Source organism: Musa acuminata, chromosome BXJ3-9 (assembly GCF_036884655.1).
Source record: "Musa acuminata AAA Group cultivar baxijiao chromosome BXJ3-9, Cavendish_Baxijiao_AAA, whole genome shotgun sequence".
Classification (NCBI taxonomy): Eukaryota; Viridiplantae; Streptophyta; class Magnoliopsida; order Zingiberales; family Musaceae; genus Musa; species Musa acuminata.
Genome location: NC_088357.1, coordinates 36,870,937 through 36,888,407, shown reverse-complemented (window position 1 = coordinate 36,888,407; position 17,471 = coordinate 36,870,937). Strand labels below are relative to the sequence as shown.

The 17,471-nt window shown below is 35.5% G+C and overlaps 3 protein-coding genes across 3 annotated transcripts; all 3 read right to left on the bottom strand.

Moving 5' to 3' along the window:
• Positions 1-2,627: 2,627 nt before the first annotated feature.
• On the bottom strand, positions 2,628-4,111 carry LOC103974925 (caffeic acid 3-O-methyltransferase-like). The gene is made up of 4 exons (XM_065166704.1): positions 3,996-4,111; positions 3,615-3,925; positions 3,451-3,515; positions 2,628-2,925 (listed from the first exon to the last, which is right to left on the bottom strand). Exons 1-4 carry the CDS (start codon positions 4,025-4,027, stop codon positions 2,629-2,631), a joined length of 705 nt encoding a protein of 234 aa, XP_065022776.1. The 5' UTR covers positions 4,028-4,111; the 3' UTR covers position 2,628.
• Positions 4,112-9,347: 5,236 nt separating this feature from the next.
• Positions 9,348-12,274, bottom strand: LOC135648771 (tricetin 3',4',5'-O-trimethyltransferase-like). Its single transcript, XM_065166703.1, has 4 exons — positions 11,775-12,274; positions 11,376-11,686; positions 11,237-11,304; positions 9,348-9,804 (listed from the first exon to the last, which is right to left on the bottom strand). Exons 1-4 carry the CDS (start codon positions 12,188-12,190, stop codon positions 9,508-9,510), a joined length of 1,092 nt encoding a protein of 363 aa, XP_065022775.1. The 5' UTR covers positions 12,191-12,274; the 3' UTR covers positions 9,348-9,507.
• A 1,668-nt stretch (positions 12,275-13,942) lies between these two features.
• Positions 13,943-16,813, bottom strand: LOC135649168 (tricetin 3',4',5'-O-trimethyltransferase-like). Its single transcript, XM_065167311.1, has 4 exons — positions 16,340-16,813; positions 15,939-16,249; positions 15,792-15,859; positions 13,943-14,357 (listed from the first exon to the last, which is right to left on the bottom strand). Exons 1-4 carry the CDS (start codon positions 16,756-16,758, stop codon positions 14,061-14,063), a joined length of 1,095 nt encoding a protein of 364 aa, XP_065023383.1. The 5' UTR covers positions 16,759-16,813; the 3' UTR covers positions 13,943-14,060.
• Between the last annotated feature and the right edge of the window lie 658 nt (positions 16,814-17,471).

Sequence of the window (17,471 nt, the reverse complement as noted above, 5' to 3'; positions counted from 1 at the left end):
TCTGTGTTTTAAGTAACGTAGAACTAGCTTCGATCAAGGATAGGTAAATTGATTGAACCAGAAGGAATCGATGTTGGGCCAGAGTTAAACATGTCGAGAGATTGGATGTCGGGTCGAAGGATCGCTCGACGTGTCAATAGAATATTTCGTTCCATGAGTTCGAGCATCGGGCCGAAGTATCGGAAATTGCGCTAAGGAGATCGAAACTTGCAGGGGTTAACATACCGATTGGGTAATACGTCGAAGGAGAAGACGATGCGCCGAAGGATCGAACAAAGCGCCAAAAGAACTAATAATATGTCAGAGAATAAATGATTCATGCTTTATAAAAATTTATCTAGATTAAGTTAGTTTAAATCATAATTGGGTTGATTTAGAATGTAATTAATTTAACTCAATCAGGAGCCAATTAAGTTCGAATTAGGACTGTTTTGAGCTAATAGAAAAACTCATTCAATAACCTAAAAGTTGGGTTAGACAATGACACCATCGATCCAAGTGGTGGCATCGCTAGTGGCACAATCTCCGAGATTGAGTTTTTAGGATGTGAATTTTTAGGGTGAGACAAATCTCGATAGAGGAGATGTATACTAACACCAAATTATATTTTCATTTATATATCTCTAACTACAGCAAGTTTTATTTCTACAGTTAGAAACCATAACAAAAAGTACCATTACTAAAACATTAGTTTTAAAAATATAGTTCAAACGTCTACATGTTATTGCGGTGATTCAACTATAGCAATAAATGTTTTTTTTTTCCCTACAAATGAAAACTGTATTAATAGTTCATATATCATTATAGTTCCACAACTATAATAATAGACTGTGAATAAAAACATTAGTAATAGTTTAGTTACTACGATGATTATTTAACTGCAATAATAGATATTTTTACCCTGGAAAAAGTAATAAGTAAAGAGGAAATACATATATATATACATTATATATACATATACATATATATATACATTATATATACATATACATATATATACATATACATATACATATATATATATATATATATATACATAAATAAGATGTCTAGTTAAGCAAGTCTAATAGAGTAAATCACCAAACTACCCTCATATGTACATTAAATAGCGTAGCAATTGGGTGAGACCGCATCACAAATAGACGGCAGTCACTTTCTTGTGGACATCATGAGGTTGCCATTTTGGCATCACGATTAATGTAAGTATCCCGCAAAACGACAGTATTTTCGAAATATAACTAAATTCTTCCAAAATTTATTACAATTATTTTAAATAGATGATAAATTTATGATTTCGAGATGAAACTATGCTATTAAAAAATATAACTTCAAGTGTGTAATGCTCTCAATATTTGCGAAAACACATGAAATTTGTGTCCCTTTGCTAGAGGCACATATGAAACAAACTTTACCCCTTTAACCTATAATGAATATTTGAAGTAGTTTTGGGAATGATTTATCATGTTAGCAAAACCTATCTTAATTATTTGCAACATCTAATTTTTTTTATACCTCTCATTCATGATCAGATCGGTTGACAGATATATCAAAGAGAAACCATGTGTCTGGGGGAGAAGCCCAACGAGTACGAACACCTTCGCCTTACCGGACGAGGCCTTTTTTACCCACCTTTCATTAAAAATAGACAAAAATATAAGAGAGAGAGAAAAAGAAGCGTCAATTCGCCAGTTCCATAAAATTATATTACACATATTAGTATTAGTCGACAACTTTATCTTTTTTTATATTTATATATATATATTAAATTCTTTTTAATCATCATATAGCTTTTAAATTAAAAGCGGAAATCTTATAAATAAATGCTAAGTTAATATTATATTATGAATCTGATTATTTAATGATTAAATTAATATATATATATAAATTCATATGTAAGAATGTTAAGGTGAAAGTATATAGTTACTAAAAGATAAAAAAATATTATTTCATATGTAGTTAAGCATAAATTAGATTTAAGATAAAACGAAGGGAGTAGCTCGAGGTGATATGAACATGCACTAACAAAACATATAACGGTGTTAGTAAGTAATAAATTATCGACTTTAACATGTCATGTTTTTAAATATTTTTAATACTTCCATATGGATGTAAGTGTTTGATAATCAATATTGCATGATTTTAAATTATTTAATATGGCTTACATAGAAGATAAAATGAGAAAAAATTGCTCATTATTGCATGAACATATAACAAGTGCACTTACGGTAAAAGTTTATAAGACAATTAGTATTAATGGTAAAAGTTTATAAGACAATTAGTATTACGGTAAAAGTTTTATATAATTGAACTTAACTAATAGTATTATTTTTCATCGAATAGTTGGAACATTACAAATTGTGACCAGATTTTTTTTATTTTTTTTAATGCCAAAGAATGCTGTGATTAATTCGGCACTAGGCCTAATATTACATTCTAAAAAGAGTCTAGCAATGACACAAACACAAGCTTTTGGATTGTCATCCTGCCAATGGGTAGGAACCATCCAGCTCTTGTGAAAATTTATTTTGGAGACAATTGATGTAGCTGTCTGTCATCAAGGAACTCAAGATAATAATACTACGTACAAGTAGAAATGGATCAACCGAAAGTTAATCAGATCTATATAACCTACTTGGTGAATTCTATGATCCAAGAACCAGCAAACACATATGTGAAATTGAATCTTGAGAAGCCAGCCTCCCTCGCCAACTCTTGGAACTCCTCTTCGGTCCTCTCTCGGCCTCCAGGATTGGCAGTCAACATCACAATATCTACAAGACAGACATTTTGGGCTTCCGGCGTCGGCTTTGGCAATTCTGGCACAATACTTTCCACCACAATCACTTTTCCATTCTGCGGCAAAGCTTCCCAGCAGTTCTTCAGTAACTTTAAGCAGTGCTCGTCAGTCCAATCATGAAGAATCCACTACAATGTATTAACGGATGTCAGAATCAGGTACCTTCTAATGTATGATAAGAAACTCCCAACGGAGAAAGGAAACGAAAAGTTCTAAAAGTAAATTATAAATTTGATGTTTGGTGCTGAGAATTCTGAGTGCTCTAATAGATCTACTCGAGTCGAATCAAAATATATATATATATATATATATATATATATATATATATATATATATATATATATATATATATATATAATAGTTTTAGTATTATTTATTTTAGGTAAAATTACGCATGCATTTATATTCCTTCAAAATAAGTGATTAAATTTTTTTCTTTAAATTTAACGAATATATTTTTTTCTAAAAAAATTTATTACATCAAATTAGATCTTTATAATCTAAGATCTATCACTTGTGTAACAAAAACAAAACATCGATTAATCAATCAGGATGTCTCAATTTAACCGATATATTAACCAATACCTTTTATGTACCAAGAAATCTTCGGAACAATAAGCAAAGAGTCATTTATGAGCACAAGAAGAGAAGACCTTGATAAAAATGGCGTCCCCGGTCGGTACGCTCTCGAACATGTTCCCACTGACATTCTCTATGCCTGCAACGAGTCAATACATCTTAAGAAAATGTAAGTCAATTAATCGCGATGAGCTGCTGCTGCTGCTTCTATTTCCATGTCCAGTACTAAATGGTGGACCTGGGCAGGGTGGTGCGTCGGAAATGACATGAGGCAGGTCGAAGTTGACGCCCTTGATGTGAGGGTACTCGGAGATGATCAATCCGAGGGTGCCGCCGGTGCCGCCGCCGACGTCGACGAGCACCTTGACGTCGTTGAAGCCGCGGTAGATTTGGAGCAGCTTCCTGATGAGGATGGTGGAGTGGCTCCTCATGGCCTCGTTGAACACCCTGTTGAACCGAGCGTCAGTGCCCATGTACTCGAACGCCGTCATCCCGTAGGCCTTGTTGAAGGGGATAACACCGTCCAACACCGCGTCCTTCATGTAGCACCTGCCATCATTTCTTTGAGGTAATACCAATCGATGTGCGGTTTCACTGATACAAGTTCTCTACATATTACCAGCAATCCATGAAGACCTTGTCCTGGACCATCAAGCCCAGAGGGGTGATGGACACGCCGTCCTCGTTCTTGGTCAAGTACTTGCAGACAGGCGCGGCGCCGTACTTTCGCAAGGATCGGCCGTACTAACACTTTCGTTAATCCTAACGTTTACAGAGGCATTCTTATCTCAGGTATGCTACTTTACCCAAGTAAGAATATACTCCAACTCTTCAAACCCCCTTACGTACAGAGGCATTCTTATCTCAGGTATGCTACTTTACCCAAGTAAGAATATATTATGTTCTTACGTACTATATTATGTTCTTGTTCATAACTTAAAGTATTTAAGGGGACTTTGTTACAGCTCTCACCATAGTTTGATTTGAATTGAACTAGAACCATAATCAAATTGGATAGTGATTTTCTAGTTTTAAATTGAACTGAAATCAGCTTTAGATGATCTGATCCGATATAATATTTGGTTTTAGAAATTAGAATTAATTATTTTTGAACTAGCATCGATAATTTCATATTTTTAAAAAATAAATAGTCAAATGAGTTCGATCAAATATTAGGACAATTATTTGAGCACTAATGGTCCAGCGACCGATCGTTCGAGAGATGAAGGGGCATATAAATAAATATGAAGGTATTTTGATCATTTTAAAATTAAAAAAATAAAAAAGATAAATTTGTCCATTTTAATAGTTAAATAACGACTAATTTTAGGAAAAAAAAGTCTCTCAAAATTCCTATAAATACTCTAAAACCCTTCCTTCTTCCTCACATATTTGATTAAGCATTTCTTATACTCTCTTAAATGCCCTTAAAGCTCTCTTATGCTCTATGATGCTCTCTGATCTCTCTCTCTCTCTCGAATGCTCTTCATCGAGAGATTCATGCCCCATGATAATAAAGCTCAACTATACCAACCTAAGAAAGCCAACACGTCACCCTTAAGTCAGAGGAATTTGATACAGTGGCAAAAGCAATTGAATATTTTTAAGCTTCGTTTTAACAAGGTTAGAAATATCAATGGCTCGTTCTAAGTGATTTGCAACTATGTTCTCAATTTTTTAAATTTAAAGAAGGAGATAGATATGAAACTTTTCACAAATATCTTGAGACAAATACTAATTCAATTCAAAAAATTAAGTTATTAGATTATAAATTAAACTCAAATCTAACTCTCTTGATATTTATGATTATTCTTTTAGTTATCTTTTTAAACTCCCTTCATATATGAATATTTTCTTACATTCTCTTCCTCTCTTCCTATTTATATGTGGCTTTTTAATCTCTCCTCATATATAAATATTTTTAATATACCCCTATTCGTATATGGCTTAATCGTTGTTCTCTTATTTATGAGGATAGATGATGTGACCATCTTTGTTTGCAATCATAACCTAATTGATGAGGGAAATAGCTTTATTCACACGGCAACCTTAGCTCTTTTGTCATATTATTTATAAACTTGGCTCTGATACTATGGTCGAAATCAATTAAGGATGTATATGAATCAAAATAGTTAGAGTTTACACATATTGAGTTCGATATCAATTCAACTCAAAGACTTAAGTGGTTAGATCGTAGAATAGACTCAAATATATGTTACCCAACTCTCTCAATATTTACTAATATGATATTATATTTTTAGTCTTCTATTAAATTTCTCTATGCATATGAATATTTTCTAACATTTTTCCCCTATTCACGTGTGACTTTTTAATCTCTCCTCAACCATGAATATTTTATGACAGATATGTTCCTTGTTCTACTCGTACCCATGTCATGCATAATTTTTACAAAAAAATATATTTATAAAATTTATTCTGATCTTTTGATAGATGTGTTTTTATTTGCTATGATATTTTAAGTGATTATTGGAAAATATACTCCCACTTAGGTATCACATGTCATTGGATTGATGGTGATTGGAGTATTCAAAAAAGAGTTATTGCCTTTAGAGTTTTTGATGAACTGATAATATTTATAGAATAATAAAAACTATTTTGGAAGAGTATAATATGGTTTTTAAAAAAAATTTAATTAGTTTTGATAATGCATCTATAAATAATACTTATATTCCTGAATTACAAAAAAGTGTGTCAATTGACTTTCAATAGTATTTTTTTTTATATTAGGGATTTTTGTCATGTTTTGAATTTATATGTATATGAAGGTCTTAGATATCTTAAAACTTTTCATTCTCCTATTAAGCATACTATTTCATTCTTGTGGGGTCATCCACAAAGCATACTATTTTATCATTTTACAAATCAAATGATAAATGACACAAAAGATTTTATAGGGTCGTTCCATATGATGGAATTCAACTTATGAATTGTTTAATAAAAATTTTAAATATAAATAATAATTAAGTACTTTTATTATAAATAAAGTTAAACAAGGAAATTTATATGCATAATATTGGAATGCTTGTGAAAAAAATTTAAAAATTTTAAAAGTGTTTAATGATACTCATATGTTAGTTAGTATTTATTATCCTATTGTTCATATATTTTTAATTATATGCTATTGGAGCTTTAGAATAATATGAACATGATCAATATTTGAACATGACTTGCTAGTCATATATGTCCTACAAGCCAATCACGTGAGTGATAGCATGTATGACTTGAAACGTAGTCTTTTTGCTTATTATATTTTGGTATTTATTGCTCTATATTGCTTATTTCATATATATATATATATATATATATATATATATATATATATATATATATATATATATATATATATATATATATATATATAATCGTGATGAGATCATGATAATGAGATCGATTCGTCTTTAAACACAGATCCTAAATAATCTTAGTTGTAGGTTACTCGAGATGGACAATGAGATAACCAAATAGACTAGTGTGTTGTATGCTCATTCATATGATGGATATAGCTAGTCTCATAGTTGCTCGTGTGAACATGCGAAAATGGAGTTGTTTTGGGTAGTTCGACTTGATGCGGTGAGCAGTCGCTCTACAGCACTGTAACTTGTTCGAACATGTATTTTTACAAGCAAAAACAAACGAAACTAAAGTAAAACATGATGCCATGTATTGGTACAAGCATACAAAAATGACGAACGGTTCGTTGAACGAAGTTGTTGTAAGTGCGTGGTGAGCGTTCGTGACGGTTTAGGGACTACGACGTAATGGCCTAGTACGTCCGTAGTCGAGTGAATTATTATAGAGATAATAATTCACTTAGCCAGAAGGAGTTCTGATAGGTATGACTCACGGCCAGCTCGATATTGGACCTATAAGGTTACACACATATGGTAGGCATTGCGATGAGTAGAGGTTTGAATATGAGATATCCGCTAGAGCCCCTATCTTATTGAATATCCAATAAGCCCCTGAATTATTGGATCATATGAATGAGATAAAATAAGAGCCCATGAGAAATTATTGGATAGAGATCCACAAATCTAAAAGACTTGGGTAATTAGATAGAGATCCAATACCTAATAGGGTAGAATCCATTAGGGTTAAGTTGACATAGAACCTTTATAAATAAGATAGGGCTAGTGGTTCATAAGGTAGAGCATTTTTGGTTGCACTCTCCCATTCTCTTCCCCTTCTCCACCTCGGAATAGGCATGAAGTTTTGAGAAGCGTCATCACAACTCTGCTGTGTGGATCACTGCTAAGAGGATGACGCTTGACCTCCTTCACCCTCTCCTAGAGATCTATAGGGATTCAGGGATATATGATCTCTCTATGTAATATAATATATCTTACACGTGGTTTTTTATTTCGTAAATTTATATACATCAATCTTCACACAATGACGAACATATCTTTAGAAATTGGGGATTTTGTTTTCTGTTCTTCCGTTGTGCATGTGATGTCGCCTCCAAGATTTTTCAGTATAATCATCATGGTAAAAAAAAAAATTGATAAATTATTTTCTTAATCTTTTATCAACTTATCTTGTTGCTTCTGTTTTTTATCCTTGTATTAGAATATATGGCTTAAGTGATTAGATGTTGATATTGGTGAAAGAAATAGAGAAATAAATTACGAGAGTAATAGAATAATAAGGGATTAAATTAGCGAGAGTAATAGAATAGAATAGAATAATAGCGATTAAATTAGCGAGAGTAATATAATAATAAGGGAGAAAAATAATTATTGCAAAGACTAAAAAAATTGTAGAGATTATTAGGCTTAAACTCCGAGCTTGAAATTTATGTAGACATTTCTTTTGAATTCGGTACCAATACTAGATGAATATTAACATCTCCAATATTAACAATAGTTGCGAAATAAACTTTCAATATCAGGGGATGCAAAGTGAATGAAATATGTTCAAATATGCATTGGCGATTAAATAAAGGTGTATAAGTGGAAATAAATACATATTTATTATATGAGCCATATACATCTATTTTTCAAAACTTATAAATAAAATTATGATTTTTTTCATATTTTATATTATTTTAATAAACAAAACTAGCCATTCGAAAGAACCCAATGTGGTTCGATTCTGTTTTTCAATTTTTAGAAACTAAAATTACATTATTTGTTAGGTACGCTATGAATGTAGTTTTATAAGACTCTTTTGGAACGAAGTCATGTTGTGATATCAGGATTTCGACAGGCTCAAATGAGATCACAAAGACATCGGGTAAAAATTTCAACAAATTATTATAATATCTTAGGATCAAAACCCACCTTCTTAACTTACCCAGATGTCGACAATATTTGTAAACACACTTACAATACGCACATCTATGATGTTAGAGTCACATTATCTCCAAAACCTTTAATGAGTTGTGCTTCTCAAGGAAATACATGTCACAGATCATTGTTAGTAAATACATCTTGATTATTTATCATGAATTCATGCCGGCTTGATTTTAATTTTATTCTAGTAGTACCTTTCTAGAACCACTCCGTCATAATCGGATCGGCCGAAAGATTCATCCAATAAATTGCATGTTTTCACAGATTATAAATGTAGCAAATATAAGATAATTGTCACTCCAACAATATCTTATGGATCTCATCATTGGGCAGTATATCTAAAAAATTTTATATTATTGAACATATGAAGTTATTAGGCAAGATTAATAAAAATTATATTTATGAATGATTACGTATAACTTCAAAATAAAATAAGAGATAATAAATGGTACATCAACATGTCATAAATGATTTGTAGACGTTATACTTAAGAAAAGATGACTAATAATAATGGTATAATGAGAGATAGAGAGATGTACGAAGACTCTGCTAGAAGATATAAATGAATATATATATATATATATATTATTGATATAAACTAGGAGGAATATTTTGATTTCTTATTTGAACTTCTTTTAACTTAAGAGAATATCACAAGTGTGCAAAACTTTGGGATGGCCAGCATACTATACCAATGATTTAGGAACTATCATGTCTTGGAATTATTCATTGTGGATATAAGGTGCAGGTGTGATCAAGGAACCCCAAGCAAGACAACACTGCCAGCACAAGTAGAGAATGCTCGACTTTTATGACCTACTTGGTGAATTCTATGACCCAAAAACCAGCAAACAAATATGTGAACTTGAATCCTAGGAATCCAGCCTCCCTTGCCAAGTCTTGGAACTCCTCCTCGGTCCTCTCTCGGCCTCCAGGATTGCATGCCAACATAACAAGATCTGATACGCAAGCATTCTGAGCTTGTGGAGTTGGCTTTGGTACCACTGGCATTACGCTTTCCACCACTATCACTTTTCCGTCTTCCGACAAAGCTCTCCAACAATTCTTCAGTAGCTTTAAGCAGTGCTCGTCGCTCCAATCATGAAGAATCCACTGCCATATCATTACTAGCTAGTCGATGTTAGAATCAGGTGCTTTCTGATATATAATATTCAAACTGAAAAGAAAAGCTATGAATATATACTATCATTTCGTTGTGTGATACTGAAGATTCTAAGCTCGTAAGCAAGTCATTTTTATTTTTTTAATTTAAGTTTTGCATATAGAGTATTGTAAAATCCAAAAATTTATACATATTTCATTGCATCATTAGTGGAAACCCTAATTGACAAAATTATTCTATAAAAAATCATTAATATTAGAAGAATTTTTATGTATTATAATATTATCTTTATATGCTTTTCAAAACCTAAATTAAATAACTTAGGTGACAAATGAGTTAAGTTGTTCTCAAGCAGCTAAATGTTTGGCTCATGAAAAGCTCGCTCGAGCCTGCTTAATTCTGTAATTTGGTTTTTAAAGAAGACAAGACAGAAATCAATAGTACTCAGACTTTTTTAAGATTGCGATCTAATTCATTATGAGTTTGCGAACAAGCTCGATTATAGATTCATGATCGAGCTTATTTATAAATAAGTTAGTTTATAAGCTGATGAATTAATAAAGACTCATTATACATAGATTTGTTATCAAATTATTTAATAAATCGAAAACGAGGCCTATAAATCACCAATATAGTATATATTTAAACATATAAATTAAACTATTAAAAAACTAAGCATTAATTTTCTGATACATAACTTTATTTTTGTAATTGTATTTGTTTTTATCAACAAATATTGAGTATATACCTTAGTTATTAAGAACTTGAACTTAAATCTTGATAGCAGCTTTTGGGCTTCAATTTTATCTAAAAAGATTAATTTCTTATAGCTGAGGGAGTAAAGTCGACCAATCTGATCCTGGAACGGACCGAGAACCTGGATCGAGTCTGGGCTTGAGTAAGATATTGACAGGAATATTAATATGGAAGGAGAGGAATTGAGCCTTATCTGACTGACTGTGAGGAAGTAATGAGACAGAAGGTCGAACTTTCTGACCCAAACATCCGCCCACTGATCAGGCGAAAAAAGGGCACTCATGCAGGGATTGATCCAATTCACAGTCTCATTAGAGAATCTACCATAGATTTTCTCCAGATTACAGGCGCTGAAGGAGGAAAAAGAGCGGGTATCGGATGCTACCGTAGTGAATAAACTAATGAGAGGCAATTATGCAAGATTCCCTTTCCTTTCTCAAAGCTAAAATTGTGTGGTTGTGAACGGGAATCGATGCCTCTGCCACTTGCAGTCATATCAAAATGGCGATCACGCGATCGTGAACGGGAATTTATCGAGCATGTATTTGATGTCTCATGTATTTGTAATAAGCTTTAGACAACTGCGGAGTATCAAACCAAGACTTTTGATGTATTGACCTTCAAATCTGTAAGCAAAATCCATTTACGAGCAGAAGAAAAGCTGACCTTCATAAAAATGGCGTCTCCTTCGGTTGGCACGCTCTCAAACATGTCCCCACTGACGTGCTCTACACCTGCAGTGAGCCAATACATCTTAAGAATGTAAGCCAACTGATTCCATCCTGTCTAGTACTTAATGGTGGACCTGGGCTAGGTGGTGCGTCGGAGATGACATGAGGGAGGTCGAAATTGACGCCCTTGATGTGAGGGTGCTCAGAGGTTATCAAGCGGAGGGTGCCGCCGGTGCCACCGCCGACGTCGACGAGCACCTTGACGTCGTCGAAGCCGCGGTATTTCTGGAGCAGCTTTCTGATGAATATGGTGGAGTGGTTCCTCATGCCCTCGTTGAACACCTGGTTGAACCGGGCGTCGGTACCGGGATACTCGAACGCCGTCATCCCGTAGGCCTTGTCGAAGGGGATGCCGCCCTCCAACACCGCGTCCTTCAAGTAGTACCTGCCATCATTTACCGGCGCGTTAAAGTAAAACCGACCAATCTGCGGCTTCGGGTGCCAGCGCGAATGCTACGAAGTCTGTAAATTACCAGGATTCCATGAGGACTTTGTCGTGGCCCGCCAAGCCCAGAGCGGCGATGGACACGCCGTCCTCGTTCTTGGTCAAGTACTTGCAGACAGGCGCCGCACCGTACTTGCGCGAGGCTCGGCCACCGTCGCCGGCCTCGACGGTACAGCTGACCACGCGGAAAGCGGCGAGCAGTCGGAGGATCCGGTCCACCATGACGGCCGCCTGCGGGTTATCGGTGGACAGTTTGGCGGCGATTTCGGAGGGGCTCAGCACGGCTCCAGGGCCGGCCCTGACGATGGTCTCGAGAAGCTTGAGCTCGACGGCGGCCTTGAGGGTCATGCCGAGGGCAGAGCCGCCAAGCAGCTGCATGGCATACAGGCACGCCTCCTCGTCCTCGTCGGGGGTCAGCTGCAGCACGTCCTTGATGGATCCCATGTCGTCCGAGAGTCGCGGAGGAGGTGAAGGATTAGTGGCGATAGCTGAGGACTTCAAAACGATGGTCTTATATGGATCGTCGTGAGTGGCTAACACATGCCTTTGATTCATTATATGACGGGCATCTGCGACATATTACATCGATCACAGTGACATTTATTGTCCGTAAGGCCTTGTGCTTTACTGTGTCATCTCGATCGAAGACAGCGACACTTGTGAAGTCGTTTTAAATAGTGCCGGCCATCCACGAGGTGTTGTCAATAGTAGCCAATTTAAGCTGTCAATTTTTACGTTACGAAGTGTACCAAATATTGAAGTGTGTGATTAAAGATCTATAGCCGACTCCTTTTTGATGCATGCTACGATTAAATCTCTCAATAGTAGATTTGGAATTAGAACCTTTTTAACTTGTTGGGTTGGCTTTCTTTTTTATCACATTATGGCAATAATGTTGCTTGTGGGGATTGTCACATTGTGACAACAATGTTGTTTGCTAGATTTTCAGCACATATACTTGGTCCTCATCACATTCAAGAGTCTAGGAGGCTGGTTTCCCTCATAGCTGTCCGATGGGAAAGGCCCGATAAAGGTTGTCACAAAGTCAATAGTCATGATTCTTGCAGTCAAAGGGGTAATAATAAGAGTGATGAATTTTTTTGGTTAGAAATGGTTATGATAGTTGTTTGATTACAAGTTATAATTTTACCACAAATGTCATCAGCTTAATTTTGCGAAGCAGTTGCAGTCAGAGAGTGACTACACATATGGCTTTGCGGGAGGGCATTTCGATTATTCATATTGAGGTCGACTCCACTCATTTTGTAAAGATCCTCAATCGAAAGTTTCTCCTTGGAAAATTTTTAATGTAATCGGAGATATTCCCGATGTAAATATTATATGGAGGCACGCACGGTTGCCATAATATTCTTCATCCAATCAACCTAACGCTATTTGAAGTTGTAGGTTAAGAAGCCGTGTCATCTTCAAACTAGACTCGTGCAATCGATTCGTCTCTTGACTGACCTTCTCCGGAAGTACATTTCTGAGTCAAGAATAGTTAGGCTCCTCTTTACCCATACTACTAATCTCCATTACCAAACTTTGACATTAAGCCAGGTTGAATCCAATTAGATTAGATGACCAACCTGCCAACGCATGGGTGCCATAATATCATGACGACTTTAAATAAAGAGCCTACCCATCATAACATTGGTCATGTGCACGTGAGATGTTAAAAATAGGTATACAACATATGAAACAAAAGAATAAAAGATAAAAATAATTATAAAAAAAATTTTATTGAAGAAATTTTATTAAAGTAGTTTTAGCTTGAATATATTAAGCTGTCATATTTATAGAGTTCCTCGTATAGTTGAGAAAATCTTATCTGCTATGCTATCATGCCCTCGCAGCAGCACTAGAGACGCTACAACGGAAGGGAATAGACATTAGCGCAAAATAGCAGCAGAGAAGACAGTTGCCGTTCGTTGAGGAGGAAGGATTTGTCGCACCGACGGCCTAACGACAGAAAAGAGAGCTTGCTTTAGGTAAGCGGTTCTGATACCATGATGGAAAGAATAGAAGATAAGAACAATCATTGAAGAAGTTTTATTGAAGAAACTTTATTAAATTAGTTTTAGCTTGAATACATTAACATGTCCTTCTCTTATTTATACAGAAAGAAAATTTTTTTTTAACAAAATAGAGAGATTTTCTCGTAGATAACTGAAGAAGATAAAAGACTTCGAGCAATAGGGTAGAACTAAAATTTATTCTCGTAGATAAGTGATCAAGGAACTCAAAGCAAATCAAGCAAGATAATACTAGCAGCATTAGCATGGATGGATCGGCCAACAATAGAAATCCTAATCTACTTGGTGAATTCTATGACCCAAGTGGTAGCAAACACATAGGTGAAATTGAATCCTGAGAAGCCAGCTTCTCTTGCCAAGTGTTGCAATTCCTTTTGGGTCCTCTCTCGGCCTCCAGGATTATAAGCCAACATAACCAGATCTCCAATACAGACACTCTGGGCTAGAGGACTGGGCTCTGGAACTGCTGGTAGAATACTTTCCACCGCTATCACTTTTCCATCCTCAGGCAGAGCCTTCCAACAGTTCTTTAGCAACTTTGCACAGTGCTCGTCGCTCCAGTCGTGAAGAATCCACTGCATTAATGCCATATCAATGTCGACGTAAATTTTTTTGTAATTTTCATTATTCATCTAATTAAGGCAGAAAAAATTAGTGACAGAGGCTCATTGACCCAATTTGCAGATCGTATACACCATTATAACATAGACAATTATGATTAATAAATATCTTAAGATTTCTGAAGTTAGTATTCTATGAGAATATGACATCTTAATACGATGTCCTTGTGAAATAAAAAAATCTTATAAATTACAGTTTATTTTTTATATAAATACCTCATATATATATATATATATATATATATATATATATATATATATATATATATATATATATATATATATATATCTTAATGAGGAAGAATATGATATGGTGAATACTTTAGGTGCTCCTACATTTCTTGTACTTGAATCAGGATACTCAAGATTCTTGTAATTTTGCATTAACTTTTTGGTATATTCATTGGCTTTATTTTCTTTTCAATATATGAACATTCTCTCTCTTTATAATAAAATGGTATCTGAGTCCAAAAATTTTAATAAATAAACATTCAATAAGATGGAAAAGAGCTTGAAATAAAAGTATATTCATTTTAAGAGATGTAAAAGTGGACAAAATGACTTGTAAGTAAAAGATTGTTAGGATTAATAAGTTTTTTAGGATTCTTGAGACTAGTATTTTAAAAGGACAAACACTCTTAATACGAGAAAGAATTTTTATGAGAAATTTTTTTTAAAAAATTAAGGTTTAGTTCTTATATAAATATATTATGTAGATTTAAGTTTTGATGAGAGAAATCAAAATATGATGAATACTTTAGATGCTGATAAATTTCAATATCTAGCGAACATGCTTATTAGGTTTCTAAAAAAGATTAAAAAAAAATATTTTAATTCTTTCATAGTTGAGTTTAGAGTGTAAATGAAATATTGTTAGAACAAGAATATATAATTAATCTTAAATCAATAAACTAAAAAGGTAATTTTTTTTCATCTCCGGCAGGAAGAGATCCTAATTGTGACAAAGACAAGATTGATGGTACCAAGGTAAAATTTTTTTATCTACGATAGGAACATCCATCATCAATAATTGTGACAATGACAAGATTGACGATACCCTCGTCAATTTCAAACCTAATCTTCTACAACAATCAATGTCTTTGTCATATATATATGTATATGTATATATATATATATGTATATATATATATATATATGTATATATATATGTATATATACATATATATGTATATATATGTGTATATATATAATTTTATTTCAGATTTATGTCGTTGTATTTGGAGTGTGTTCTTAATTTTGATCTATTGTTATTTGATTTTAAATTTTAATATATATAATATATTATTATTTAATTTTATATTATATTTAAAATATATTAAACGTCAAATCAAAGACTTTGTCAATATAAGCGGAAGAAGAAGAGTTGACCTTCATAAAGATTGCGTCTCCTCCACTTGGAATGGTCTCAAACATGTCTCCACTAACGTGATCTACACCTGCAGCCAACATATCGCCGACAACGTAAGCCAACTAATACTATCGAGCTGTTGTTTCCATGTCAAGTAATTGGCGGACCTGGACAGGGCGGTGCGTCGGAGATGACATGAGGGAGGTCGAAGTTGATGCCCTTGATGTGAGGGTGCTCGGAGGTGATCATGCGGAGGGTGGCGCCGGTGCCGCCGCCGACGTCGACGAGCACCTTGACGTCGTCGAAGCCGCGGTAGTTCTGGAGCAGCTTCTTGGTAAAGATGGTGGAGTGGCTCCTCATGCCCTCGTTGAACACGTGGTTAAACCGGGCGTCGGTGCTTGGGTACTCGAACGCCGTCTTCCCGTAGGCCTTGTTGAAAGGGATGCTGCCTTCCAACACCGCGTCCTTCAAGTAGTACCTGCCATCATTTTCCCAGCATGGTTAAGGACCAAACCAATCGAAGTTTGGCGTCGACCAGCGATCGACAGAACTCTCTTAAGTTACGTACCAGCACTCCATGAGGACTTTGTCTTGGTTTAACAAGGCCAGAGCGGCCAGGGACACGCCGTCGTCGTTCTTGGTCAAGTACTTGCAGACGGGCGCGGCGGCATACTTGCGCGAGGGTCGGCCATCGTCGCCGTCCTCGACGGTGCAGCTGACCACGCGGAAGGCGGCGAGTAAACGGAGGATCCGATCTACCATGACTGCCGCCGCTCCCGGGTTCTCGGTGGGCAGCTGGGCGGCGATGTCGGCAGGGCTCAGCTCGGCTCCGGGTCCGGCCTTGACGATAGTCTCGAGGATCTGGAGCTCGGTGGCCGCCTTGAGGGCCATGGGGAGGACGGAGCCGCCGGACAGCTGCATCGCGTAGATGCACGTCTCCTCATCCTCCTCGGGGGTCAGCTGCATCACGTCCTTGAGTGATCCCATGTCCACCAAAGAGTAGCAGAAGAAGTGTGGTGATAGCGGAGGACGAAGAGAAGAGAACTCGAGGTATGATTTATATGGATCACAATGAGTAACTGTCACGTTGCTTTGGTCATCTGTCTCGACGACAAAGGAACTGCAATTATGAGCTTGGAAGCCGTCAATCCCTCCACAGAAAAATGAAGCGTAGGTGTTTGACCACCAATCGTCACTTGTAACGTGCACCACCCGTTGAAGGGCGCCCTTAAATTAATTAATAGGAGAAAAAAAATAAAGATTATTTATATAGAGTTTGGTTTGGAATTTGCTACTCCGTTGATTCACGTGCGAAAACTAGCAACATCATCATGGGTGAGTCAAAAGAGATGCTTCTGGCCTGGGGGGCTTCCGTGTAGAGTTTAAATACTCTTTTTGCTCCCCAAAACAAAATAATTTAATTTTTATTGTTTCGTTCGTTGAAAAATCAAAAACAAAAGAAAAATCGAGCTGAAAATTTTTTGCAAATCATCCTAAAATTTCTTCCCTCCACAAAGAGAGAATTATGAAAGAAGAAATTTTATGTGCCCACTGCTTTTGTCATGGAGTAAGTAACTCTTCAAAGCTAAAAGAAGCTGAACTTGCTGCTGCATGTCATTTCCATCCGAACACTTGGAAGTCGATCACAGTGAGATGCGTTTGCTAGAGAACTCCAGTTCCACAAATATGCTACTGTGGTG

Coding starts and splice junctions, on each gene's coding strand:
- LOC103974925 (XM_065166704.1), bottom strand. CDS start 4,027: ATGGTCCAGGACAAGGTCTTCATGGATTGCTG. Junction 3,516..3,614: donor CGACGCACCACCCTGCCCAG/GTCCACCATTTA, acceptor GACTCGTTGCAG/GCATAGAGAATGTCAGTGGG. Junction 2,926..3,450: donor GGGACGCCATTTTTATCAAG/GTCTTCTCTTCT, acceptor AATACATTGTAG/TGGATTCTTCATGATTGGAC.
- LOC135648771 (XM_065166703.1), bottom strand. CDS start 12,190: ATGGGATCCATCAAGGACGTGCTGCAGCTGACCCCCGACGAGGACGAG. Junction 11,305..11,375: donor CGACGCACCACCTAGCCCAG/GTCCACCATTAA, acceptor GGCTCACTGCAG/GTGTAGAGCACGTCAGTGGG. Junction 9,805..11,236: donor GAGACGCCATTTTTATGAAG/GTCAGCTTTTCT, acceptor ATGATATGGCAG/TGGATTCTTCATGATTGGAG.
- LOC135649168 (XM_065167311.1), bottom strand. CDS start 16,758: ATGGGATCACTCAAGGACGTGATGCAGCTGACCCCCGAGGAGGATGAG. Junction 15,860..15,938: donor CGACGCACCGCCCTGTCCAG/GTCCGCCAATTA, acceptor TGTTGGCTGCAG/GTGTAGATCACGTTAGTGGA. Junction 14,358..15,791: donor GAGACGCAATCTTTATGAAG/GTCAACTCTTCT, acceptor GCATTAATGCAG/TGGATTCTTCACGACTGGAG.